The sequence below is a fragment of the Oxyura jamaicensis genome, chromosome 7 (assembly GCF_011077185.1).
Source record: "Oxyura jamaicensis isolate SHBP4307 breed ruddy duck chromosome 7, BPBGC_Ojam_1.0, whole genome shotgun sequence".
Lineage (NCBI taxonomy): Eukaryota > Metazoa > Chordata > Aves > Anseriformes > Anatidae > Oxyura > Oxyura jamaicensis.
In genome coordinates, this window is record NC_048899.1 from 16,859,262 (window position 1) to 16,886,356 (window position 27,095).

Sequence of the window (27,095 nt, forward strand, 5' to 3'; positions counted from 1 at the left end):
CAACATACCAGCTACTAGGAAGAAAATTAACTCTATCCCAGCCAAAACTAGGATGCTGTCTCCAAGGCAGCTAAACCAAAAGCCCACTGGTGCCCTTCTGGGTCCTTGGAGTACCCTCTCCTGAGGCAGTCTGTGCCAAGGATGTATGGAACCTCTGGGCCAGTCACAATGGGCTGTTCTTGCCCCTTATTCCCTGTTAGGCTCACTTCGGCCTCCAGTACAGCTGGCTGTTAGGATCCCCCTGTCACTCCAGAAATACAGATGGGTTCTGCCCCTTTGTAGCTTGGTGGCATTAGGGTGCAGTGTGCACAGGTGTCTGCTAGAGCCTTGTAGTCCTGTGGGTCTGATGTGCCAGGCCATCGGATCCACACAGTCCAGTAAATCCAGTTGTCCCTTTTCTCTGCCTGGCTGGAGACAGGGCCCCTCTAGTCCTGGTCATTGTGTTTGAATTCGTTACTTGCTTTGTGTAAACGCGAATCAGACATCCCGTCATTAAGGTCAGAAGTAAGATCATCCTATCTACTCTGTCTGGAAAACTGCCTAGTGGGCACTGGAGCAATTTAAAACACTCTTAGCTTTCTGGATTCTGCACTTGTTCAGGGGTGAATTCCAAAACCTTGACTCTGTGTAAGCACTGCTCAGCGCAACTGACAGCATTGGTGTGTTACCAATGTTATCTTCATCCTGAATCCCAAATGCAGCACCATACCAGCTATTGTGTAGAAAATTAACTCTATCCCACCCAAAACCAGGACAGTGCAGTAAGGTGCTAATATCACTGTCCACATGGAACTGTGTCACAGACCTCTCTCCACAGTCTCCACGGAGGAAGCTGGTTTCTCACAGCTCCAGTGATGTATGCTTGCCCAGCTAGGAATGACAGTGAAAGACCATTTTTAGCCACAACGAAAGTGAAATATGCATGGCAGTATCTCCATGATTCAGTGAAAAATCTGCAGGAGAATGTTCTCAGTAGAAGAATCACTTGTAAGAACGCCTAGTGATTTAAGTCATATATTGGTTACTACCCAATACGAATGATCATCAAGAGTCAGTATTTATTGTTGTCATTAAATATCTCTCTTCTTTCAGGTATTAGCAATGCAGAAGCACGCCAGCCAGGGAAAGCACCAAACTTCAGTGTAAACTGGACAGTAGGAGACACTTGTCTTGAAGTTATTAATGCTACAACTGGCAAAGATGAAATGGGTCGTGCATCTCGCCTTTGTAAACATGCTTTGTACAGCCGCTGGATGCGTATTCATGCAAAGGTACATATACCAAAGTACAAGATGTTTCACTTCTAAATGGTGTATTCATGTGCTACTTTCTGTATTTAGAAGCCACTTTATGAGCCTGTCTTAAACTGAGCTTAAAACTTACATTAGCTACCAGTCTATGTAGCAATAGAAAACAAAACATTTATTTAGATTATTTTTTTATCTTATAATACCTGGTACAAAATGCATGCAAGGGTCTGATAATCTTTTGTTATAGTGAAGTAAAAACAAAGGGTGCTAACTCATTTGAACTTATTTTAATTTGTTTGGAAATATAATCCCATTTTCACTGAAATCAAACCAACTTAGATTTCACGCTGTACTGTCTTAGGAAGAAAAGATACAAGAAAGTATCCATTAATGCCTTTTCAGTGTCTAGTCTTCTTCTGCTAGGATGTTGGTAATCCGGAAGAAGCAAAAGGCATGCTGCCTATGGTGGAACTACCACAGCAATACTGAAAAGTGAAGTCAGGAGTGCCCCTCTCTGGATGTGGTACTGCTCTGCAGGGGGACACACTTTTTCTCTTTGCCTGGAGAACTGCAGATGCAGTTAGGTGTGATGAGGCTAGATACAGAGTTATGATGGCTGGAAGGATAAGCATATAGTGTTTTTTTAAGCTCGTCTGCCTTTGCCTGTTTGGTTTAGTACTTCATTACCTTGTTTAATAATAGGTGTTTTAATAACTCGGTTACTCTTGAGCTGTTTGGTTGAATAGATCACTTTCTTCTTGTCTTTTTAATCTGCACAGCTTTCCTCCAGCTTGCGCTCAAAGATTCTCAAGCCTAACTTGTACCATGAAACCAAGCAAGGAGCCACTGAGTACCAAACTGCCAAAGAGCGTTTGTTTAAAGCATTCCTGAAGGCAGGACTTGGAGCCTGGGTGGAGAAACCCATAGAACAGGATCAGTTTTCTCTCACTGTCTGATTCACAGACTGCACATCACTTTGGAAAGGGAGCTGCTCTGGAAATCCTGGTGTCCAGCATTGCTTTCTGGCATCTCCACAGCTGTTAAAACATCTTTTTACTCTTTGGAGGTTTTTTGTTGTTGTTGTTGTTGTTGTTTGTTTTTCCCATTTTTTAGGAAACTTGATGATAGCTGTTTTTATTTTGCCTAAGTATTGAAACTCAGTGATAATCTGATACATAATAGTGCATTTTATTATGGGAAAGTCATTTCTGGTGTATTTCTGGAAATACTTTTACTGTAGAAAATTTGCAGTAAGGCTCTCCTTACAGTATACAATGACTCATTTTTTCTGGGTTAAAATATTTTTTTTTTAATTCAATGTCATCAAGTGCATGAAGAAATTAAAGTTTATTTGGATTTTACACCACACTTTTAGGAATTAGCTTAATTTTTTAAAAAGAAATTAGGTGACAAGATTGATTCAACTGCTCCTCTAACTTGTTTTTGAACTGCATATAGACCATAAAGCCAGAATGAAGTCTGGACAGCTAGTTTTTCCCCACTTCCTTGCTCTTTAAAACCAGCTGCTGAAAATTTAATGTCTTTGATGTATGTATTTATTAGTCTGTGATCCAGTTTTTAACATGCAGCTTTTTATTCTGTTTTTAAAAATACATTTACCTTCCATTTACACACATTGTGAAGTCTTTTTTTTTTTTTTTTTTTTTACCCTTGTAAACTGGAAACAACAAAGTAATTATTTGTAAGTTAAGAGGTTTAGTCTATAATGTGCAGAAATCTGTTTAATCTGTTTAGAAGTAGGTGATTTGTATATCCCAGAAACTCATTAGGATATGATCACAACTATAACATGTCACTTAAAAAAAAAAAAGGAAAAAGAAAATTTGTTCCATTTTAAGGGTACTAAGCCTGAATTGCCAAAAACAATCACTCGCTAAGTATTAATTGCTCTCTTCTAGAAGAAATGAAAAGCTCATGTATGGACAAAAAGTTGTTAAAACTTCTTTCCTGTGAGTTACATTTCCTTTCATCCAAGTTGTGTTCTTTGAGATTTCATTGCCTTTTGCCTTTACATGTGTGATGGTTCTCATGAAACTAATTAGGTAAGTTGCTCTTAAGTGTGCTTTTGTTTGCTTTGACTATTACATGTTTTTCGTAAAGATGTAGACACTTCAGCTTTATGTAAAAATGTAAGATAGAAGGGAAATATTTTGAGATCTGTTTAATTAACTGGTGTATAGAAGGCACTTTTAAAAACACTTTTTAGTACATGATGTTTAGGAGTGGATTAGAGAATGCCTGCTGTCATTTCTCTGCTCCCACAGTCTGTGTCCAAACACATCCTGTGGCTTGTACCTATTCAAGTATCCTATGTGCTTTCTGGAAGGCCCCTTGGTGATTCTCTGTCATCCTTTTGCAAACAATGAAGGTCATGTTTTGTGACACAGGACTTTGTGACACAATACCCAAGCCAAGTGTGTTTCAGCAACGTTGTTCCAGCTGATAGGTCTTGTCCCTCAGCCCTTCCTGTGCTGCATTGGACATCAGATCAGTGGGCTGGTCCATACTTTGAAGTCAAGTTAACACTTATTTTTAGGCCCACATTGGGTCAGAGATCCAGCTCTGAGTCACGCTGGCACATCTGCGGAAGAAGTGAAGTGAAGCACAGGAATCCCTGCAGCCAGCCTCATGACTAAAGCCTGTGTCTCATGCAGTCGTAACTTAAGTTACACGTACCTCAGACCAAGTGTCTCCTGGGGGTTAGCAGCTACTTCGCCCATTGGAGACTTTGGTATAAAACCAATTCTGACCTATCACGAATGCTGAGGAGATGTGCTGCTTTGTTATTGCTTGAGTAGGAGCCTGTTTTTAACTTCAAAAGGTCAGGCCTGATAATCACTTGTGCATTAGCTTAAGCCCCTCAGCTAGTGGCTGGAAGTAATGCGTTGAGAAACAATCAGTGAATTTTTGATTGTATTATGGATAACAGTGAGCACTGCTGCAGGAAAGCAAGTAAATCACAGTGGTCTAGCGATCCCTTCAGAAAAGACTGATGCTTCCAGAGGTTACTGCCTTTCCAGATGCCAGTGGAACAAATGTTATGAACCATATTAGACAGACTGCATAAGTTTAGCCTTGTTGGCAGCTCTGAGCTGTCCTGTCTGTTTCTGCATTAAAACCAGGAGTGTTGTCACACCTGTGCTAGTCCCACAGAGCAGAAGGGCAGCAGTTTCTGAATACAAACTACGTTTTTGCAGACATGATTCCAATAAGGCTCAGACCAACTTACTCTAAAAGTAATTTATTTGTATTTGGTCAGATTTTGCAAGCACTTGGGCATTTACCTTTGAGATCAGTCCTGTCTCATTAACGTTGCAGAAATTCCTTTGTGGCTGTAGATAAATATGTGCATACATCCATACAGTATCAAGGGAAAGCTAGTTGCACCGTGTACATTTTCTTGGGATTATTAATGTTACTAAGTGAAATACACACTTTTAAGGGACCTGGTCTATTGATAAATAATGTTTGTTGATAATTTCAAGCAAATTATTTTTACTCATCTTTCTGAAGTACTCATTGAAAAGTTGATGTCTCTTTGGGTTTTTTTGAAGACTAGGAAAGTATTAGCTCAAAGTATTTTTTTTATGAAGTCACAAATATAAGCAATATATTTAAGTATTATTATAGACATAGTTTTTTAAGCTGTTCAAATGAGTGATGAAAATGAAACTGTAAAGGAAATCTGTTCCATGCCAAAATCTTTTGATGAAGGAATGGTGTCAGGTTATTTATAAGGAATGAGTTCTCTTGTTTATAATTCCAGGATTTTAAAAAGAAAGAAGTTTTTCAGGGTTGTATGCAATCCATATCTGTCTTGTGGGAGTCAATAAAATACTGCTTGGCTTCCTTCATTTGTTTGTTCCTTTTTGTGCAGTTAATATGTGAGAAGTTGTGAGAGAAGACCTCAGTCCCATCAAGGATGTGACTTGTCACGCTGCCCTAGTCTCGGTCCTGTCCCCAATTCACCCAATGCCCTTATGGCATGTGCCAGGTGGAGTTGTGATTGCTGATGCTCCTGTATTCTTCATAAGTCACCATCACTGAGCATGAAAGAATACTGATGTATAAAGTTTTGAGAAATCACAAAAGATAAGACAATTCAGCTTCCAGCAGCTGCCAAATTTTGTGGTTGACCTTTCTGTTCATAGCTGTTGTTTTCGTGTATGTTTTGGAAGGCTGAGCTGTCTTTCTGAAAAGCTTTGTTATGATGGGTGGGCTGGGTGGGTGGGAGCTGGCCTAAGCAGAGGTCTGCAGTGCCACTCTGGGAGCTGCTTTTTTTTTTTTAAAAAAAAAAATTGTTTTGTTTTGTTTTTGTTTTCCCTTCTCCTCACTTTTGAGTGAATATAAGTGTTTGTCTCAGGATCTTCAGAGGACTTAAATAAACAGTAACAACTTTAATGTTGAAGAATACTTGAAATTTAATTTAAGGTGTTTTTCTCCAGATGACAGTCTAGCTACAATAAAGTTTGTAGGTTAGTAGAATAGGACATTTTAAGTATAGATGTTTAAAATATATACATTCTGCTGGATCATTTAAGAAGATTTGGGCCTAAAGGTAACACTTGAAATAATGGTCATGGTGGTACTCAGGACATGATAATAAGTGTAGACTATTTCCTACTGCTAGTATGTGTAGGACTTTGTTAGCACCTGTTCTTCTCTAACCGTGTGGATTTCCCATAGCTCTCATGCTCAAAACATTTGCCTGTGTGACGTAGGTAGTGATGATAACTGTACTGTGTTTGTGGCACTTAGGAATGTACAGCAACGAGGTTTCTGTACAGCTGACAATTTTGATATTCCCTTATATTAGAGAAATCACCTAATGAATGGTTACTGCATAGAAAACTCAGGAGCAGATTTTTGTCTGTTATTACTCTGTATGTCCTATAAATCTAAAATACCTTACAGCTGAAAATCCAAGGAACTGGCTCACTGGTATTTTTATTTCATCAGTCCAGGCCTGTGATTTCTAAGAATGCTGTCTACCCAAATAAAATAAGCAAATAAATAAATAAATTATCGTGTTTAGTGCAAATGTGTATAAAATAAAGCTGTTAGTTCAGAGTGCTTGTAGCAGCACAAAGAAGAGCACACATCTCGTAGACGAGTAGCACTGCCTTTTGGAACCAAGCTGTCTTTTCAAAATATAACCAACCACTTTCATTACCAGGAACAGAAAATCAATTCTAAGACTTGTCTGGTCATGGTCATCATGTAATTAAAAAATAAATTAATTAAATTTCAGTGGTTTTCTAAATATTGAAAATTATTATTGACATTCATTAAATTAAGCTTTAATGTTTGGTGGGGTAACAGTTGCAGAGAAGCTGTGCTTTGAATTCTTTGCATTTCTACAGTCACAAAATGTCCACTATGAAAATTATGTTAAAGTTTACTGAAGAGGGAGAAGAGCTGCAATTCAGGTATATAGTCAGTACAAAAATGTCTGATGTTATTTAAAAGCTAAGAACCCACAGAAATAAAATGCATAAAATACAATTATCCTGTCTCAGAATCACCGTGTGTCTATTTTTATTTTTTAAAGGTTACTATATCCAGTGATTTCAGGTGGGTTTAAATGATTGCTTCTTCATTCGTGCTTGGAGAGGAGTTGGCATTTATCTGAGGTTTACCCAGAGGTAACGTGGACACAGGTTTTGAAAGAAATTAAATGGCTTTCGGGAGGGACATCAGACTTGCTGCCGTGGGGCCAGGAGGGGCCTGGTGCAGGGCAGGTCCCTTCTGCACACCAGAGCAGTAGCCTGTGCTAGGTCCCTGTCCTGCCGAGGGCTCAGAGCCTCTGACAGCACCGAGACCTCTACGGCTGATTTCTGCAATCCTGTGCTCGGGATCAGGTGGTGAGCTGTTTTCTGTCGTCAAGTCTTTCATGCAAGAGTGTCTTTGCAGTATAGTGTCTGTCTCAACAGGCACCTGGGAAGATGGCATGTGACTGCCATTGTTCTGCCATGTGCTTTTTAACATGTGGCTTGTTGAGCAAAGCATTTCTTCTGATCTCACTCTGCATGTAGAACTGTGGCCTGCTGGGCCAGTGACCGTTTGCATGGAGTAGAAATCACCGTAGCAGCTGGCTTGGTCTGATGTGCTGCAGTCGCTGCAGAATCAGTATCTCAGAAGAGGAGAAAGAGGTGTGTTTGCTTCCTAAAGCGGAAATGGTCCCATGATGACCCCATGATGGGGGGTGAGCAGTGCACAGAGAGTTTCCTTTCTGCTTCCTGCTGCTCTCTGCTCTATAGCCCTCCGGATGAAACGCAGAGGGAGCACGGGCCGAAATGAATTATCTGTTCAGCAGCAGGTGTTTCCCGGCCAACTTTCCTGGAGACATCCCAGCACAGTTGGGCCCCCATAGATCTGATGATTTTATAATGCATCCGATTTGCTGCTGTTGCTTTACGGAAACAAACAGTCCAGAGTATTTGCAAGCAATTTTGAGCTGACCACCAGGGAAGAAGGTTGCTTGAGTCTCTGGGGCACTGGTTGAGCACAACGGCTGCAGGATGTGTGGTATTTCATCACTAGGCAGGTGTTGGTGTCCTCAGAATACCCAACTAGATAAAAATGAAGGCCTGGTTTACCGAAGTATATCCGTTAGCATCATATGCCTGATCCGTTACGGTGCAGATAAAACAGTTGTTTTTACTGTTGCACAGATATTGTAGGAACATTGCAAACCTACGGGGGCTGTAAAAAATAAATAGCAGTGGTTGAAATCCTGAGTCTGTCAAAGCTGATGGAGAGCAAATAGGGTCTGAGTTTCTCACTGTGTCATGTCAACATTACAGTGGTTTCCAGAACCTTTGCTGTCAAAGGTCTGTACTGTTGCCTGGTAATACACCGGCTGTTAAACGTGCCAACAGCACAAAATTCTGCACGAAGTGCAGAAATTATCTACTTTCTACTTTCTTTAGTTATTCCAGAAAAGAGGAATTAAGAACTGTGGTTTTGGTCAGTACAGAAAGCAGCTGGCCTCGTCAGGTACAACATTTTGAAGAATTCCGATCTTCAGAGAGAAAGATTGGTAGTCAGTCATCACAGGGTTTTTAAAAAAGTTTTTAATATCTTCATTGTTACCATACAAATACCATTTTTGTTGCAGTTCGGCTGAGATGTCTTTAACAAACTGAAGTTCAAATGTGTGTCTGAATATATATTTGTGCCTAGATATATAGGCGTACATTATTTGCATTAAGCAGTTATTCTTCCCTCATCTTCCTGTGTGATAGAAAGGAGCCATTAGGCTTTGCTTAACTGGTGTAGGAATATTAAATAACTCTGTCAGATACAGTCCTTAACACTTGTCTCCAATCATAATCCCAACTTTGAAGATGAAGCCTCGTTTTACATCTGCTTTCTTGCTTTCTGTACAGCACACTTACTCATACCCTTCTGTTGCAGCTGAAGCACAATCCATCAACTGATTATTCCCAACAACGATGGTTCCACGTACTACCTTTGTTTAACGTTTGTACAGAGACTTGAAAATACAAAGAGCTACATAATTGCAAAGTTTCATCATTTTTGTATATTGGTATCAGCAGTGGCAGCAACAAATAGGGGAAATGTCACAAAATACTGTGCAAATCCTTAAAATGGTTATTTTGATTACATCCTGTGAAGCTATCAAGGAAACGAAAGGGGGGTATGTTTTGAAGCTGCCAGTTTGATCTGAAAGGGAGGTAAGCATGAATTTCATATTTGGGTATTTTCTGAAACGCCTTATAGAGGATGCAGGAGTGCCCAGGGTTCGTCTACCACCTCCTGTATGTGATGGAAATGGGAAGCTCTGGATGCGGGAGCTGCCCTCCCTGCCCATGGGACACTGACTCGCTGCCTGAGCTCAGCGAGGTGTCACTGCTGGTTACAGCACGCTGAGAGGAGGGAAAGAAAATCCCACTCAGGTAAATTCTCTGTGGAGAAAATCTGGACAGATTTCCAGTCTCCTGATATGTCCATTGTAAGAGGTTATGTGGTTACCTCTGTTCTACAACTTGCTCTATGTCCTCTTGTGATTTTATTGATGAGGATGTGGCCAATGTCTCAAAGCGTGTCAAAGGGCATGTGATCCTGGAGCACAGCACTGCCATTTTCATAGTGTGATTATCCACATGCACCTCAAACTTTATGATCTCATAGATGCCCTGCAGGGCCATTGCCTTTGCCATGACACAGACTGTGGTACTTGTCGGATGGCTGGGGGATTGGGACACACTTCTTGATGACTATTTAGGCAAGTTGATTAGCTCACTCACCCTCCAAACAGCAGCATGGGGGAGAGAACTGGAAGGGAAGAAGTGATAAATCTCATGGGTCAAGATACAGATAGTTTAAAAAGTGAAGGAGAAAAAGCTAAAAATGAAAAACAGATGATGCAAAAGCAATCACTCACCAGCAGCCGTCTGCCAGTCCCCAAATCCAGCCAGCTAACAGCAGCCCCTACAGACCCAAGACAATGGCTACTTTGGAAAGCCCACCTCCCACTGCTGTTTTTTGGATGATATTGGATGGTGTGGAATACACCATTGGTCGGTTTGGGTCAGCCGCTCTGGCTTTGTCCCCTCCCAGCTTCTTGTGCACCCCCAGCCTACCTGAGGAGGGGCAGAGTGAGAAACGGAGGTCTTGAAGTTATACAAGTACTGCTCAGCAACAGCTAAAACATGGGTGTATTTTCAATATTGTTTGGTCACAAATCTAAAACAATACCATATGGGTTGCTGTGAAGAGAATTTACTCCATCCCAGCCAAACCCAGTACAATCTCCACCCCTTATTCCATACCATTTGTATCATACTCAGGTCCTACAGTATTCAAGATGTTTCCATCAACCACGATCAGCCACTTCCCCATCCTTTGTCATGTGCACAGATATTCCTGTAGTCTACGGGCAAGTCTGTATATTGGGGTGCATTAAACATACCATAGCCAACTGGTCAAAAGAGGTGATTCTCCTGCTTTATTTAGCATTGGTGCAGCTCCAACTTGAATATTGCTATGCAGTTGTGGTATCCACAATATAAAAAGGCTATTAAGATAGTTGAAAGCATCCAGAGGAAGTGAACAAAGCTGTTAAAGGGCTGGAAGGCATGCCCTATGAGGAGTGGCTGAGGACACTTGGGTTGTCTAGTTTGGAGAAAAGGTGGTCAAGAGACAACCTTATTGCTTTCTGCAACTTTGGTATCTGAGGCCAAAGATTTGAATATCTCCAGAGAAGGAGACTCCACAACCTCTCCGGGCAGCCTGTTCCAGTGCTCTGTCACCCTCACAGAAAAGAAGTGCTCCCTCACATTCAGACTGAGACAGGGAACAAGGGAAAGCATGTCGATTTTGCAGGTTTTAGCTAACACGGAGTATGGTGTATATCAACCATGAGGACAGGACTGAGGCGGGGAGTATAAGGAAAGGATGACCCTAAGAGGTAAGGGAAGAAAAGACTTAATGCATGCAGATAATAGAATCAGCAAGAACTGGCTTGACTGCTGAAGTCTGTCAAAGAAAGGAAGGGTCAGGAGTTTAGCAGCGAGGAACATTTCTGGCCTTCATCAAAAGACCACCAGAGTACACCGGATGACCACCCAAGGACTCCAGTACTTATGCACATAGGGGCAGGAACCTACGTTAATGATTCTTCAGAGACCTGATGAATATGCAAGAAGCTTCTGGGAAATGAAATGAATATGTATATATCCCACTAATATAAGCACACTGCCAGTAACCTTTGGGGTGTGCGATCCCACACACACCCAGCGTCATAATAAAGAATACCTGCTTAATAACTTTGGTTACTGAGTTTTCATTGTGTCACCCTGTTTCCTCACTGGCTGAGTACTACAGGTTCACAACCTACTTGACACTTGTTACTATACCATGTATGTACAATTTTAGCCAACCAAACTTTAATTTCTCCTTTTCCCCCCTTACACACCCCATTTTTTTTCTCTCTCTTTTAACTGGAGGGGCCCATGATTTTTTTATTTTTATTTTTATTTTTTTTGATTCCACCACTGCTTGTCTTGTTTTCTTATCCTTCCTCCTTATTTTGGGACCTTCCAATGTCCCCTTACCTGCTTAACATATCCCCCACTGTTATGCCACTGCTATGTCTGAGCAATCACTTTTGAATATGCAAGGTTAGTGGAATTTTCAACTGCAAAAACACAATTCTAATTCTTACAGATGGAACCAGGAGCACACACACATACACACAGCACAAAGGAGTCCCCTGAGGAGTGCAGTGACCAGGGTGGGCAAACAAGGGTGTGAAGCATCATTCAGAGCATGGTGGGGTTTCACAAGAGCAGAGCAGCAGGGGACCATCACCTCTCTCGCCCTGCTGGACACGCTGCTTTTGGTATAGCCCAGGATACGGTTGGCTTTCCTGGGCTGCAAGTGCACATTGCTGGTTCATGTCAAGCTTCTCATGAACCAGCATCCCCAGGTCCTTCTCATCAGGGCTGCACTCAATCCATTCTCCACTCAGCCTGTATTTGTGCTTGGGATTGCCCTGGCCCAGATGCAGGGCCTTGCATTTGGCCTTGTTGAACATCATGAGGTTTGCACAGGCCCACCTCTCAAGCCTTTCCAGGTCCCTCTGGATGGCATCCCTTCCCTCCAGTGTCCTCCTGAATTGCATATGCCCTGCTGTGTTGTTCCCCCAGCAGACAATCAGGCTGGTCGAAGGCCCCCGTGAGGACCAGTGCCTGCAAACATGAGGCTACTCTAATCTGTGGAAGGCCTCATTTACTTGTTCTCCCTGGTCAAGTGGCCTGCACCCACAATAATGTCACCTTTCCCTCTCTTCCATTTCAACCTAAGCCATAAACTCTCAGCCAGCTCCTCAGCCATTCCAGACAGAGCTCCACACACTCCAGCTGCTTGCTCCCATGAAGATGCCCCAAAGCCCTAAGGTCCCTTTTGATCGCTCTCAGACTTCTTGTTGCTACCTTGTCATTACCAGTCTGAAAGACCAGTAGCGGGTAGTAGTCAGTGGGCCATACTAGGTGCTTGACTTTCTTAGCACAGTCTCTAACCTGAGCCCCAGGGAGGCAACAGACTTCCCTGTGGGTTGGGTCCGGTCGGCATATCAGGCCCTCTGTCCCTTTCAGAAGGGAGCTCCCCATGACAATAACCCTTCTTTCCTTTTTGACAGATGATGTAGCAATGTGGGGGGTAGGTTGCCTTGCCTTAAGCACCCTCTCCAACTGGGATGGGGTTTCATCTACTTCATTGTTCTGGCGTGTTCTAGACCCTCATACCTGTTATGTAAGGGTAGATGGGAAGGTGAGGTGGGCAGGGACAGGGCTCGCCTACCACCCTGAACAGGAACCTGCCTCCATTCCCCCCCTTGGCCTAGGTCCCCTCCTACTGCCTGGTGGGATGAGGGAACTTTTGACTTCTGCGTAGCAGGAGACACTTGTGCTGTGGCAGGCTCATGAGTCTGTCTCAGAGAGGGTAGAGAACACCTCCACCAGTCAATTTCCCTCTCCAACTCCCTGATGCTCCTGAGCCTGCTCACCTCCTCCGTAAGCTCCGCTGCCTGGCAGAGCAGCTCTTCAACCTGGGCACACCTCCCACAGGCATACCCCTTGCTGCTGCTGTTGGATACCCACAGAAGACTCGGGCACACCCTGCAGCCCAAGTCCTGGATGGCCCCATGTTTCCCCGAGCCCTCCGTCTGAGTAGCCACATTGGTGACTGTGGCTGGAGAGGCCGCGAGAGATGCCAAGGCCATGGCTTTATGCTGTGGCCTCGATGCCAAAAAAAAGCCCTGCCTGTCCCGATCCCCCACTCCGCTGCAGAATGCGTCTGTCCCCGAGCTGATCACCTTGGCAAGTGATAGGCAAATGATGAAATAATTGAAACCTTGTAAGGAGAAATAAGGGTATTTTTTTGCAGAGATAACTAACTGTTGAACATAATACCATGCAGTGACTTCATGCAGCTCTGTCAGATGTGTTGGACAAAAAAGAAAAATTGAGGTCCAAATTAAAGGAGGGGACACAAGGATCTCCTGATTGGACAGATTGTGATTCTGTTCCGGATGGTGAACTAAAATTTACAAGCTTGGCACAGCCAGACGAGAAACAAAGCTTAAGACCCTTGTACCCCACTAAGGAATCAGAAATTAGCCAAGAAGTATTTTACCCTGAAAATGAGGAAGTGGTGATGAGGCTGCTAATTAAGACTAAGATCACCACTGACAATAACCAACATGGGGAAGCCCTGCAAGTTACTATCAGAGTGATAACATACTCAGCAGTTGAAATGTTGAAAATTCAGGAAAAGAAGATGAGGCTGACCATAAGAGGCCGACCCTCAGCTCCCCACACCTTCCTTACACGTAGTTGCAGAGAGCAATAAGGTTTCCCCCGAGATTCCTCTTCCCCTGACCAAACAACCCCAGTTCCCTCAGCCGCTCCTCACAGGACTTGTGTTCCAGGCCCTTCACGAGCTTTGTTGTCCTTCTCTGGACACATTCCAGGGCCTCCATGTCCTTCCTGTAGTGAGGGGCCAAAACTGAACACAGTACTCAAGGTGCAGCCTCACCAGAGCAGAGTACAGGGGATGATCACCTCCCTGGTCCTGCTGGCTACACTACTCCTGATACAAGCCAGGATGCTGTTGGCCTTCTTGGCCACCTGGGCACACTGCCAGCTCGTGTTCAGGAGAGCATCAATCAGCACCCCCAGGTCCTTTTCCTCTGCACAGCTTTTGAGCCACTCTGCCCCAAGCCTGTAGTGCTGCATGGAGTTGTTGTGGCCAAAGTGCAGGACCCAGCACTTAGCCATGTTGAACCTCACCCCACTGGCCTCTGCCCATCGACCAATGCTGTCCAGGTCCCTCTGTGGGCCCTCACTTACCCTCTGGCAGATCGACACTCCCCCCCAACTTGGTATCATCTGCAATCTGTCATTGTGCAGTGAAAGCCAACAGTTCCCTCTTTCGCCTTCTCCAGGCTGAAAAAGCCCAGCTCCCTCCTCCTCTCCCCACATGCCAAGTACTGCAGCCACCAACCATTTTAGCGCCTTTCCTCCTTTTTGTCAATAACTCTCTTGCGGGAGGCACTGAGATTTACTAGATGCAGTCTGCCAGTGCTGAGAAGGCCAACACTGGCCACACTTTTGCAAGATTTATCCAAGTTTCTCCTATATTATAGAGTCCAATGCTAAGTAGCCAGATCATGAGACAGTAAAATGTGCAGTTAGAAAGTAGTAAGAAGCACGGACAAGATACATAAAATGCTAGAAAGCTTTTTATTTTTTCCTCAATGAACGGAGGTACTTCTTACATGTAAGATGTCACCATTGCTTTATATGGCAAACAGGCTAAACAAGAACATTTGACTTGGTGGGCAAAGGCACTGCTTTTAGTTGGGTTCCCCACTTTGTCAACAGAGAGACTCAGCTGCAACAAGGAGATAAATAAACAGCTGGTAAGAACAGGATATCTGTTGCTACTACTGTCTGAGAAGTCTTCACAGTTCTCACTGCAGTTGCACAGAAGGAAACAACCTATTGTCTGGAAGCATCTATGAAACATCCAAAGCACAGTGCAGGAGGGTTATATCTGTGCTCCTGCTCAAGACAAGGGAAAAAGCAAGTGAAGGATCTACTAACAGGGAGGTAACCTAGTAAAACTGAATTTAGGAAAAACATCTGACTCACCTCTTGAAACCTCTCTCTAGGCCCATTTTTGAAAAAAAAGTTTTTCCTGCTTTACTGAGCCATGTGCATCTGCAGGGCAAAAGACCCATCTGAAGCATAAAATGGAGAATACTTTCTAGCAGTCAAATCTGAATGGCAGGAGACTGCAAAAACTAGAATTTGTACTTAAAAATTTGTACTCAAATAGGAGCTGCACTTTCCCTCTGGATAGCGATGTAGCACAGTGCTCTTCCCATATACCACCAGCCAGCTGTCTCCATTGGAGTGCAATATCACCTGCAAGGTACCTAGCTGCTCAGCTTATACACATTATTTTGTGGCCCAATGGCCTTTGTTATCTTTAATTTTCTTCAATTTGCTCCCTTCTGAAAACTGAAAGCAGAAACTCAGAACATTCATTTCTTGAACTACTGGGATGATCTATTTAACTGATATGGAAACTTGAAAGGTCTTTTAGCATGTTCCCTGGCAAAGTATCATGGTCACTTAGCTGAGTGATGCCCAAAAGGTACCAACATTTGCATCAGTCCAACTGAATACACCCTTCAGAGGATGATACGGAAAAGCTTCCTCTGTGAAGAAAAAGCATAAGAAACAACACTTATTTTACTACGCTCCAAAACCAGTCTTTGTGCCTCTCTCAGCACAGACCCACTGAGACTGCTATGTGAAGCTATGCTTCTCGCAGCATAGTGCTCGCACAGAAGTATCACACCCTCTTCTTTTTACTGAGCATTGACTGCATCAATTTGAATACTCACAACTTACTAGTTGAAAAGGAAAGATTTTCCTAAGGAACTGCAGAGTTTATGCACAATCTGCAACTCACACATTGCAGCTTACAAAAATGAGCTATACTTCCTGCAGAGAGGCAAACACTGAACAATCAGGTAAAGACAGAAATGGAGTTCCCTAAGAACTCCAAAGAAAACTTTGACTTGATTCATTACTCAGCTTCAGCACAAAGTTCTGCCTTTCAAATCTTAATTGTAGTGCATGGTATCATCTGTAATCATAGTTCTGCTGAGAAATAAATCCCAGGCTGACTTCATTTTCCTCGCTCACATCAGCGTCTGGATAAAAGGATGAATATTGCTTGTGCTTCAAAACGCAGATGTCAAGTAAACATAGAGAAGAGGGGAGAGGACTGAGTTGTATTTTGGTAAAAGGCATGTATTTCCCTGTAGTCTTTCCTCATTCTCTTGAGCTCACCAGAGTATTAAAGTCCTTGGATTTCTCTATATATTAGTACACAATTTTCCAGTGAGTTGGCTGCTCACAGTTTTTCTCTTTTTCACCGCAAAATCGGTTGTAAGTTGTTTTTGGATCAAATCCCAAGATCTCCCTTTCTTCATGGATCCGGAAGGAAAATGTTGAAACTGAGGTGCCTATAAAATATCTGTGAAAAAATGAGAAAGGGTTTGTGAAGGTGCCTAGTTTTTAAAATACAAGTAATTGATTTCAGTCTAATTAATTTAAATAAGAGATTTGTAGACAACTATATCTGGGTCAAAAATAATATTCAGGTTTATGACAGTGAAATTTGGCTCCTCAAAGAAAAGGCAAATTGACTACCTTGCATGCGCACAGATCCACTGGTCAATCACAGCCATCCCCCCATCTTTGTAGAGTTCTAGCTCCTTCCAACTAGGTTCAAACCTCACCATCTCAGGCAGCAGTTTCTTAAGCAATTCAATCTCTGAAGAAGCAAAAACCAAAAATTTGTATCAGAAAGAGCAACTTGCTGCTGTCATAAAATTTTAGTCTTTAAAGAAACCCTGGGTGAACAGTTACAAAGCAAGCAAAACCAAAATCTACCTACAAACTGTACAATATGTTTGCCAAGCATCACAGTACTGTAGGCAGGGGCTGGAGTCAGTGGGGCAGAAAAATGCTGCTGAGGGGGCAAATCTCACAGGATGAGGAAACCTGCATGAGGTAGAATGGACATAGCTACTAGTCTCACTGTCTGCTCCTACAGGGCAGCTGTATCAAGAGGCCTGTAACAACAGCAAACTGAAGATTAGTTCACAGATACAATCCCCTGCAGGAGTATTCTAACATTGTGTATTGAAACAGATCCCTAGATACTACTGTAAAGGAGGTGCAAGCACAGGATAAGGCCCAGGGGCAAGCCCACCCTTGGGGGGGTTCTAAGCCTTGGCCACACACAGCCAGGGCTGGCCCAGTCTGATGTTGAGGACAGCCAAGTGGAAAGCTGGGTGTGAAGTTTCAGAAGCCCATTCCCAGCTGTATGCGCGACTCTCTGAAATACAGAGAAAAAAAGGTGGGATGGAAGAAAGAAGCGGAGGAACAGGCAAAGACGACATTGCTTTATTCAGTTCCCAATCTCCCATTGCAGAGACTGCCAATGCTCCTATGGGAAATGCTGAACAAATGGTTTGATGCCAACTACTCATGCTGGAAGGAAACAGCTAGTTGCCCAATCCTGTTCAATGATGGAGACGTGAACTTCTAATCATTTACAAAAACAAATTGGTAATTACTACACTCATTCTCAAAAGTTATCAATCCCAAACAGACTGTAATTTGCCTACCTTCCTCAACAGCATCAGTGGCTATGAAAACTTTTTCAAGTTTATATGCTTCCAAGAGGCTGCGGATTTTCTTTACTGCTCCTTGCAGCGAAGGCACATCTTCTCTGTGACCCCAGATGAAGTCTTTCCTTCTGAGATGAACCCCAAGATATGGACCACCTAGAGCTGTGCCCATCTTGACCTAAGAGAGAAAGATCAATACCCTTAAGAGTGCCACTACTGATTCACACTGAAAAGCCTGGGAATATGAATATATAATGTCTGAATTACTATAAGTAATTCAGTATTCAGCAGTATTTTGGGACACTTATTGCAGCATTTTGACCTTGGGTGGCTTGCATCATACAAGACAAATTATGGTGCAAAATCACTGAAAGGAAAAATTGCTCTCTTTGACCAAATCCACTACTGGCAGTTTGCAGCTGAACTTCACACCCACAGATGATGCTGAACACAAGAAGAAATCTAAGGGTAGTGAAAAGAGGGTAACAGAAATATGGCACCCAGGCCAGTCAGCCAATTCTCAACAGATTCCAGTAACTCATGTCACACACAGAGAAGAAAAGAGAGTAGGAACATGCATGTCCACCATGCTCTGAGCAGGGAGAGCTAGGTTTGTGCATATCTTTCAATAATCCCTGCAATGCATGGCAAATAAAATTGACTTACTACATTTGTTATGGGAAACTGACTGTTAGGATTTTACCTTCATCTGTGTCCAGTCCTCATTGTAATGAGTCCTGTCTGCTTTATCTGTGGATTGAAGATACTTGTTTCTAAACTCATCTCCTACTACACGCAAGTGTTTAGCAAACACCATACTTCGACGGGTCTGTTGGAATAAGAGCAGATGCTGAGTCAGAAAAAGGGAGAACTAAAAATGAATAAATGGAGATACCTTCACAAACACAGAGTGTTCAAGATACTTCTAGCGTCTTTAAAGAGATCAGCACTGGCTTTCTAATCTCATCCTAAATCCTCTAGCAAAATGCTCATATTAAGGGAGGATGTACGTGCTGTCTGCTGCAGAATACTCATGCTGCAGTTCAGGGACCAACTTTTTCCCTCCATTACTAGAAAAAGTAATATGCCAACACAATATGAACCTGTTGAGTAAAGACATCAGGTGCTTTATCCAAGATGTGATGAAGACACCATACCCTGAGGCAGCAGAAACGTGTACAGCAACCATGGGTAGTGCAGTTCGCTGAGGAGAACAAACATCTTTAACTCTATACCCATGTCAGACAACTCTAAACTTCATGGACTGTATAATTGCCATGTCATGTTTGGCACCCATGCAGTATGCCAAGCCAGGTTGTTCTTGGGCACAAAACTCTGACAGCAGCTGTTCTGGATAAATACTCATTTTGCAACTGTGTATGTAAAAGAGAACACAGATGAATGTGTGAGCCTCCACTGACACACTTCCTAAAGTGGATGCTTTCTGTATCCGGCTAGTTTGTTATTTAAAGTATTTGTTTCAAATTTGCACATGTGATATTGTTGTTCTTTCCAACTACCTCCACATTTAGCTTCTGTTCCCTGAATCTAGTGCTGGAGTGCAACCTTAAAGGCAGGGCCAACTGGGTACCTCCCAGACTGAATTTTTTTGTGATTCTAAGTTTTAGAAAAAAAAATCACTGTCAGTATCTTCAAAAAAGAAACAGAATCGTGCAGGGAGTTGAAGTTAAAATACAAGAAAAAAGAATATTTTTATAATGTCATAAATACTTTTGAGACAAATTTTAATTGTTGAGGCAATGTTTAAAGTGCCACTGTTAAGAAATGTGTATTACGGATCCATATGGATTTCATTTCTGCTTTTACAGGACTACTTGTCATGCTCAGAAATGATACCTGAGTCACATTTCTCGGTTTGGAAAGTCATTATCTATGGAAAATTCATAATTATTATACTACTGTTTGGTCCATTTCTGAAAAATATGCCATATATCAAGCGAACAGACAGATATTTATATCTTACAGGACTGAGGTCTATGTAATTTGTTTCTTAATATCATGAGAGTCACTTCCTCTTAGAAATTTTAATCATGTCAAGCACCCCATATCATGTTCTATTTTCCTATGGCTCTAACCTCTAACACTGTCATAAAATCCTTAAAACTTCTCTCATAGGAATTATTTTACTAGACCCTTGGGTCTTGAAACCTGTAGAAATATTGCCATCAAAAAAAGAGAGAGACAGAGCTATGACAGTATTGAGCACTATCGGTTACACTAATCCACAGCAGCTACGCTGCTGAAATGTAAGACACAAGTTACTTTCAAGAGAATAAAACCAAGGCAAAACAGAAGCACATACTGGTTATTGAATTTTTATCAAAACTGAATAGAAAATGTAGAGAAGCTAACTGGAGAATACTCACGTTCCAATAATCTTTCCCTCCGTAGTGGTCATGAAGAAGGTTTTCAGCTCTGTCTAACATCACTGACCTATTAAAAATTGTAAAATTGAATGTAGTTCCCTGAAGAACAGAATTCATGTTATGATGTTTCTTTATACAGCTGCTAGGATAAAGCACAGACCACAATCTATTTGGAAACAGAGCAATGGGAATGAGTGACAGGGTGCCAATCTACAGCGTATAATGCAAATTGTGACCCAGAGCCTGCTGAGGAGAGAATGCAATAATGCCACTGTGTATTGCTGCTCTCTTCCTTTACAAATGTTACTCTTCAATGGGATGATTAAACACAAACAAGCAGTAACAATCCCACATGTAGTCCTCAGAGCAGCAGCTACTGGGGAAGTAAGACTGCCAACAGGGAGTGTGACCTGTAAGATGATGTTTAGCCCAAAAGCACCTGAGGTGTTCCCACCCGCTCACAAAAGAGATGTTTCTATGTGTGGAATAAAATACCCTACAGTAAAACAATGGATCAAAGAACATATAGACAACAGAAAAACAGGTTAACAAGCAAGCAGAAATTTTAAATGATTTTTTTTCACTGATATGAAAACAGCCTATGTTTTTTGCATTCATTTTCTGTACTGGAACCTTAACTGCACTGTCCAAGTTCTAAGAAGCAAAGATGATTTTGAGAACTTTGAGCTTGGATGCTCAAATATATGGGATATATATGGGAATATATGGGATGTAGGCTTGGTTTGTGCTCTGAGCACACTGAATATGAGCAAACATGGAAAGAAGCGATTCTGCAGAAGGGGGTCAAAATGTCATTATCTGGATTTTCTTCTGCTAAAATGAGAGGAAGCACATCACCCATTGACTTTAGATTAACACTGTTGCAACTCAGCTAGGCACTTGCACATAAGGATACAAAAAATCTGGAAAATAGACTAGACTGTGCTGGTGGAGAAGAAGCACTGCATTTAACAGGAAAGTTGGAGGTGAATCAGATTAATAATCTAAATTTATCAGCAGGATTCCTCTAAGTGACTAGACCTGGAGCACAATAATACAGTATTAGACCCATACAATTGATTGTCTGGCCAAAAGAGCAATATGGGAGATCAGAGAGACTATAGTGCATGAGTCACAATAGCCACCACAGTAGACTCCAACTACCCTCAGATAGTCTGGGCAAGTGTCATACGAGACAGAGACTACGGTTTCACATGTTGCCATGAACCAACTGTGCAGGGCTCCTGACACAGTCTCAAGCAGCAATAAGACATGGACATGGACCAAAACCTCACAGTGGGAGAGCTGGTCCGTGACAGTGACCATAATGTACTCATCTTCAACATCCTACAGGATCGACAATGGCCGAAGTAAAGCTACCACAGCTGCATTCCACTTCAAAAAGGGGGCCTATGCAAAAATAAGGAAGTTGTGTCCAAGTGAAGAAAACTGAAAGGCTCACAAATTCCATGAAGAACTTCAGTCTATTGTCAAGTCTTCCTTCCAATATGAAGGAAAAGGAAATTAAAAGCTTAACCAGCATTTAGAGATGACATTGTCTTGACAGAAACAGAAAATGTAATTTTTGGAGCTATCTGGTAGGTGGAGTAGGTGGGAAAATTTGCATGCCAAAACTACACTTCACAGAAAACTCATTAAAGGATGTGTCAAACTGAAGTGCCCATAGGTCCTGTGCCTACAAGACAGCTAGACAAAGTGAACTAACAAATGGCCAAACCAGGAAGCATTCACCCAACAGTTGCAAAATAACTCGATGAAGCAACAGTGCCTCTAGCTCTAGTATCCAACTTCTTGCTTCAACTGCCTCAGTATCAGAGGATTGCAACGTGGCCAATCTGACGTCAATCTTCTAAAAACACATTTTGGTGAGTTCTGAGATGCAACACAGCGGTAAAATTGATGTCAGTACTGGACAACTTAGTAGCAAGTTATTACAAAAAAACAGAATTAATGGCTGCTTACATAAAATAAATTGGAGAATATGGACCTCTGAATTTGAGAACACACACCTGGGACAGGGCAACCTCTGCTCTGCTGAGAACCTTTGTAATATTTCCAATTAACCTGTATCAATGTTATATTTTTGGCTGTACTTGCCCTCATGACAAAACTACACTTCAGTTTACAGTTTGTGTTTCTCCTACGGATTTATTCCCCTGATGTATTCACAGACAGTGATGATTTCCTTTTCCTGTTCTCCCCTGAATTTCAGTAGCTTTTACTTAGCTGTAATTTCTTACAGGATCACAACTGACTGAAAATGCTCTGCATGCTCCATGTAGGAGCTTCCCTTTCCTGTGATCATTCTAGAGGCATCTCTCCACCTCAGAGCAGAAAGACAAAACACGCTGCTTGCTTTCTATTAACACAGCTTATACTACACAGAATGGGTATCACAAGACCAGGCACTGCACCACCTCATGATCTGAGATGAGGACTTGGGGAACACTGATTCTGCTCTGTTCACTGCCTCTTGACACAGCATCGAAGCATAAAGGAAGAAGAGCTAAACACAGGGTAACAAGTACATTTAGCTACCTGAACAAAGAATTAAGAAGAGCTCAAGGGTATTTCTTCTTAGTTGTTGTCACTGCAGCATTTAACATAACATGCAGTTATGTGTCTTTTAAAGTGCAAATTCCTTTTGCAGTGATTTTAATGGACTACCATAACTCAGTGATGAAATGCCGCAACAAGTCCGTAAGTGCTTGTTCTTCCCACCTGGCAATGGGCTTGTGGGCATGTGATACAACAATATATAGTAACAGAAAGCAACTCACTGTGCTGAGGTATTTTTCAAAAGGATGGGAGCCACAATAGAGGCAGATCCTTGGACAGACAAGCAAGACACATTTAGGCCCCGTGTTTCTTCATAACCCCAGAACCATCCCCTGAAACAGAAAAAAAGGCTTTGTTTCACAGGCTTGTACTTTAAATTAATGCCATACATATAATGAAACAAATCAGCAGTACACCCTAGAAAGGTGATATATAATGTAAATAAACCACACAGCTCCTTTATAGTGTTTTTGTATGAAATTATGACTTCCTAAAATTAGATTTCATGGTAACACTATGACATTTTGATATTAATGGGGTTTTAACAACAAAATGAATTCCAAGCATCCAGAGATTCAGAGACAATACTACAATAACCACACAAGTCTATTCCATTAAAGTGGGCAATTTTTTCACAAATACAAGAAAAAACCTGAAAAGGCTGCTAGATATTACCTGTAGTACTCATACTTGTCTTTGGAATACATAAGCTGATCAATGCAAGGCCTCTCATCTATTTTTTCCTCCCATGTTCCTTCTTTCCATCCTTCTGCGTAGCTTTGCAGGACGTAAATCTGTTCAATAAAGGGCCCACCTGACTCTAAGCAGGAGGCAAAACAAAGTATTTACAAGCATGAAAAAACACATGATAAAAGCAGCATTACGCATCGTTAAAAATTTACTGGAAATCCTAATATGACACTAGTCTCTCCCTCATGTTTCCCTATAAAAAAGGAAAGGAAAGGGGATGTGGCAACCTGTTACTTGTACCTAGCTATGTGCGACTTATTGCGCCAATAGAAATGAATCACCAACAAAGTGTAACTTTAAAAGCTGGTTAAAACACACCTTCTGTAGAACAAAAGTAAGTCCTCCTGCCTTTGTTCATATTCCCCCACATGCCTTCTTTGTGCCTCTGTTTTCTATCATTAGATTATTTTTACTTTTGATTCATGTAAGGTTTGAGTTTGATTTTCTTCACAACCAGATGAAGCACAGAGGTTTTTGATGCCATGGGTAGCTGCTACGGGAAAAATGCCTCCAGGAGAATGACGCATACATGCCCCTCTTACCGTTCTTCCCCTACATTTCAGGGTTTCCAAATTCTTTGCCCTGAAAGGTGGTGGACAAGGATCCCTTCAGAGAGCTTTGCAGAGGTATGACATTTGGTGGATTTTATTTCCTTTGCTGAAGACGTTTGTGACACTTGCAGATTTTGGCATTTGGTGGCTAACTATATGTGGCATTAAATCCTAAAGGAAGCCAACTCATTGCTTCCATGCTCTTAGGGAAAGTCTTTCTCCTACAAACCATTTTGTACACAAAAAGCATGGGAAGTGTATTTGGGTATATGTAGCATCGATGCTGAAAAGTCATTTTCCTGATGATCATACTTTACAGCTTTTACTGTCCAACCAACTCAGAAAAAGATGGCTTCTTTGTATTTCACAGGCTGCTTCTCTCTCCTTATAGGGTTGTTACTATGGCCAAAATTATGCAGAACTATCTGACTTTTTATGGGCACCTCTCAAGGGCCCATAGGAAGTCAAGGGAACAAAAGTGCTAAATGGTGAGTCAAGTGACTTGCCAAATAATTAGGTTATTTTTTCCCCAGTGGTTTGTCACTCAGCATGATTCATTACCATTCCTCCTCCTGCCACCTTTAACATATTTTATTTCACATGTATAAGGATAAAAGCACATGTAAAAATAAACCTGTGAAGAAAACACCTTAAATGTTTAGTAAATTGTAGATTGTATTATTCCATACTTTACCTGCAAGGAATTGCTCATATTCAATGACAGGGATGTTCCTATTGAGGCTTGGGATATCAAAAAACTCAGACCAAGGAATTCGAACCTGAAGAATGTCTGGGCTCTGCCAGTGATAAAGACGTCCCCAAGGAGGCAGAACTAACACCCAATTTTCACTTTTCAGCAAAGTCTTTAGAAGTGAAGCGATACGAATATAGACATCTCTGCGAAGGTTGAACCCTTCAGGAGGATTTACGTCATACAAAAGGTATCTGGAGAGAACAAAGCAACATCATAACTTCAGGCAATCATGTGGCACGACTAATGGGAGGGAAATTCTTCCTCTTTCATGAGTTTGTGGTATTCAGGAGATGGAAGGGAGCAGAAGAAGAAGGTCGAGCAGCATGTGCTGCATGGGCAGAGGGCCCCATGACATGCCCCAGCAGAGCAGACACGGTGCCCCTGTCTGGCTCTCTTGTTGAGGTCCTCCTGACAGTTATCAGCAAGGCAGCTTGTGTCATGGGCCTCTCCTGTGGCAAGGGAGGATTCAGAGGGAACATGAAGCGAACACCCTGAGTGTCTTGCACACCCTGAGAGCAATGTTGTGTGTGACGAGGCAACGAAATAACTGATACATCACTCAGGCTAATTCCTGTGACTCTGTTCAGATGGGACAGGGGAGAAAGGCTGTCACTTGCCACAGGAAAGACAGACAGACAGCTCTTGGTACTGGCAGCCAGAAGGGCTGAGACCCCAGGCAGCATCCAGGGCAGGACAGCTATGACAGCACCATCTTCCAGATATGACCCAAACAAAACCACAGGGTGAACAAGGCCTTCTATGTGCCCAGGAGCCCATCTCCCAGAGGTTCTGCCAGCTGTTGCAGAGGGGGACCCAGGGTACCCCCTGGGCACTATCACACTGCTGACAACTTCACAGGATGAGCAGAGACAGTGAGGAAGGGGGCCCAGAACCAAGGGACAGCTCTGGCTGGGCCACAGTGGCAGGCACTGCCTCAGAGGGCGGACCGGGGACGACGGACTGCTCCTCACCGGGTGCGTGGTGCAGCAGCAGCGGTAGGCAGCGAGGCAACGGTGTGGCCGGCGCGGAGGGCAGCGGGCGGCGGCTGGGCAGCAGTGGGCGGCGGGTGGGTCACTGCTGCCAGGCCAAGCAGCAGCAGCAGCAGGAGGCCGTGGTCGTGCACTGCCATCACTGCGCCACGTCCGGGGTGGCCCCTGCAGCAGCCCAGTCCCTTAGGGTGCAGGCTGAGAAGAGGCTGCCCCAACCCCTCAGAAGAGGCCTGCGGTCAGGGGCCGGAGGCTGGCGCCCGTGAGCTGGTTCAGCTTCTCCAGGATCTCCTCCTCCTTCTGGTACATCTGCGGGAGGAGTGCACAGGGGAGAAATTGGCTGCTGAGTAACCAGGGCTGAACTGTGGAGCAGTGGCTCTACAGCTCTGCTCGCAGCGCCTCAACACCTGTGTGACAACCAGCACGACTGCACCAACGTAGACCAAAGCTCTGTGGAGCCGTCCATGACGGGCAGGGCTTGGGGGTCACTCCCTCACAGGAGATATGAGAAAGGGAAATCCTTTCAGTTTTGTAGTGGTGCAAGACCTGACAGCGTTTGGGCGCCATGCATCTTCCCCGTGCAAAGGTACCTGTTGCCACTCCGACTTAGTGTTGTGCTGGTAGCCGAGCAAGTGACACAATCCGTGGGCTGCGGTCACCTGTGCAAGAACAAAGGGTAGGTGTTACAGACCAAACTCCCAAACCTAAAGAACTTCTTCATCGTGAGGGTGATGGAGCACTGGAACAGGCTGCCCAGGGAGGTTGCGGAGTCCCCTTCTCTGGAGATATTCAAGACCCGTCTGGATGCCTACTTGGGCAGCCTGCTCTAAGGAACCTGCTTTGGCAGGGGGTTGGACCCGATGATCTCTCGAGGTCCCTTCCAACCCCTGCAACTCCGTGATACTGTGAACACTGAACTGAAACCCTGAGGGAGGCGATGGGTACAGGCAGCCTTCCGTCCTTCTAACGGAGTAGCAGGCACCTGGAAGCACTTGCACGTAGCTTTGTTTTAAATCACCGCCCCCGAGCAAAATTCTATCTTTCTCCACCTCAGGGAAAAACAAAACAAAACAAAACAAAACAAAAAACCACCGCGAGCTGCGCCGAAGCACGGTGCTCCAGAAGGCCAACGCGAAGGGCTCCCCGCGAGCACCGCCCCGAGGGGCGGCAGGAGCGGCGGCTGCCCGCAGGGGCACGGCCGGGGCTCACCGTCAGGACGCTCTCGAAGTCGCCCCCGGCGCGGCGGCACTGCTGCTCGATGTACTCCACCCCCAGGAAGATGTCCCCCAGGTCGTACTCGGCGCGGCAGCGCGGCCGCGGCAGCTCGCCCGCCGCCACCCGGTGGACGGGGAACGAGAGCACGTCTGTGGGCTCCGGGCGCTGCCGGTAGGCGCCGTTCAGCCGCCGCATCAGCCCGTTGCCGGCGCACACCAGCGCCACGTCGAAGCGGGAGGCGCCCAGGGCGGCCCGCAGGGCGCACACGGCGCGGCGCAGCGGGGCCCGGCGCACGGCCACGGCGCGCTGCGCGTTGCGGATCACCACGCTCATGGCGACCGGGCCCCCGCCGAGCCCC

General features: G+C 43.7%; 3 protein-coding genes across 7 annotated transcripts in view; 1 reads left to right on the forward strand and 2 right to left on the reverse strand.

Annotated features, from left to right (window-relative positions):
* ADARB1 (adenosine deaminase RNA specific B1) overlaps positions 1-5,125 on the forward strand; it is an 85,113-nt gene extending 79,988 nt beyond the window's left edge. For all 5 annotated transcript variants that reach the window (XM_035332310.1, XM_035332309.1, XM_035332311.1 and 2 more), the window contains 2 exons: positions 1,093-1,271; positions 2,030-5,125. In XM_035332310.1, coding sequence (XP_035188201.1) covers positions 1,093-1,271; positions 2,030-2,206 — 356 coding nt within the window. In that variant the 3' untranslated portion in view covers positions 2,207-5,125. The remainder of the gene's footprint in view (positions 1-1,092; positions 1,272-2,029) is intronic.
* A 9,398-nt stretch (positions 5,126-14,523) lies between these two features.
* On the reverse strand, positions 14,524-25,696 carry POFUT2 (protein O-fucosyltransferase 2). The gene is made up of 9 exons (XM_035332313.1): positions 25,508-25,696; positions 24,477-24,727; positions 23,157-23,301; positions 22,703-22,813; positions 19,902-19,968; positions 18,218-18,343; positions 17,512-17,692; positions 16,529-16,652; positions 14,524-16,352 (listed from the first exon to the last, which is right to left on the reverse strand). Exons 1-9 carry the CDS (start codon positions 25,663-25,665, stop codon positions 16,199-16,201), a joined length of 1,317 nt encoding a protein of 438 aa, XP_035188204.1. The 5' UTR covers positions 25,666-25,696; the 3' UTR covers positions 14,524-16,198.
* Positions 25,697-25,735: 39 nt separating this feature from the next.
* Positions 25,736-27,089, reverse strand: YBEY (ybeY metalloendoribonuclease). The gene is made up of 3 exons (XM_035332314.1): positions 26,732-27,089; positions 26,113-26,181; positions 25,736-25,831 (listed from the first exon to the last, which is right to left on the reverse strand). Exons 1-3 carry the CDS (start codon positions 27,068-27,070, stop codon positions 25,745-25,747), a joined length of 495 nt encoding a protein of 164 aa, XP_035188205.1. The 5' UTR covers positions 27,071-27,089; the 3' UTR covers positions 25,736-25,744.
* Between the last annotated feature and the right edge of the window lie 6 nt (positions 27,090-27,095).

Excerpts from the sequence above, each read along its gene's own strand:
- YBEY (XM_035332314.1), bottom strand. The coding sequence starts at position 27,070 with ATGAGCGTGGTGATCCGCAACGCGCAGCGCGCCGTGGCCGTGCGCCGG. Across the intron at positions 26,182-26,731 it reads ACTTCGAGAGCGTCCTGACG|GTGACCGCAGCCCACGGATT; the intron begins GTGAGCCCCGGC and ends GTTCTTGCACAG. Across the intron at positions 25,832-26,112 it reads CTAAGTCGGAGTGGCAACAG|ATGTACCAGAAGGAGGAGGA; the intron begins GTACCTTTGCAC and ends CTCCTCCCGCAG.
- POFUT2 (XM_035332313.1), bottom strand. The coding sequence starts at position 25,665 with ATGGCAGTGCACGACCACGGCCTCCTGCTGCTGCTGCTGCTTGGCCTG. Across the intron at positions 23,302-24,476 it reads ATATGAGCAATTCCTTGCAG|AGTCAGGTGGGCCCTTTATT; the intron begins GTAAAGTATGGA and ends CCTCCTGCTTAG. Across the intron at positions 19,969-22,702 it reads TTGAAAAATACCTCAGCACA|GTCAGTGATGTTAGACAGAG; the intron begins GTGAGTTGCTTT and ends AATTTTTAATAG.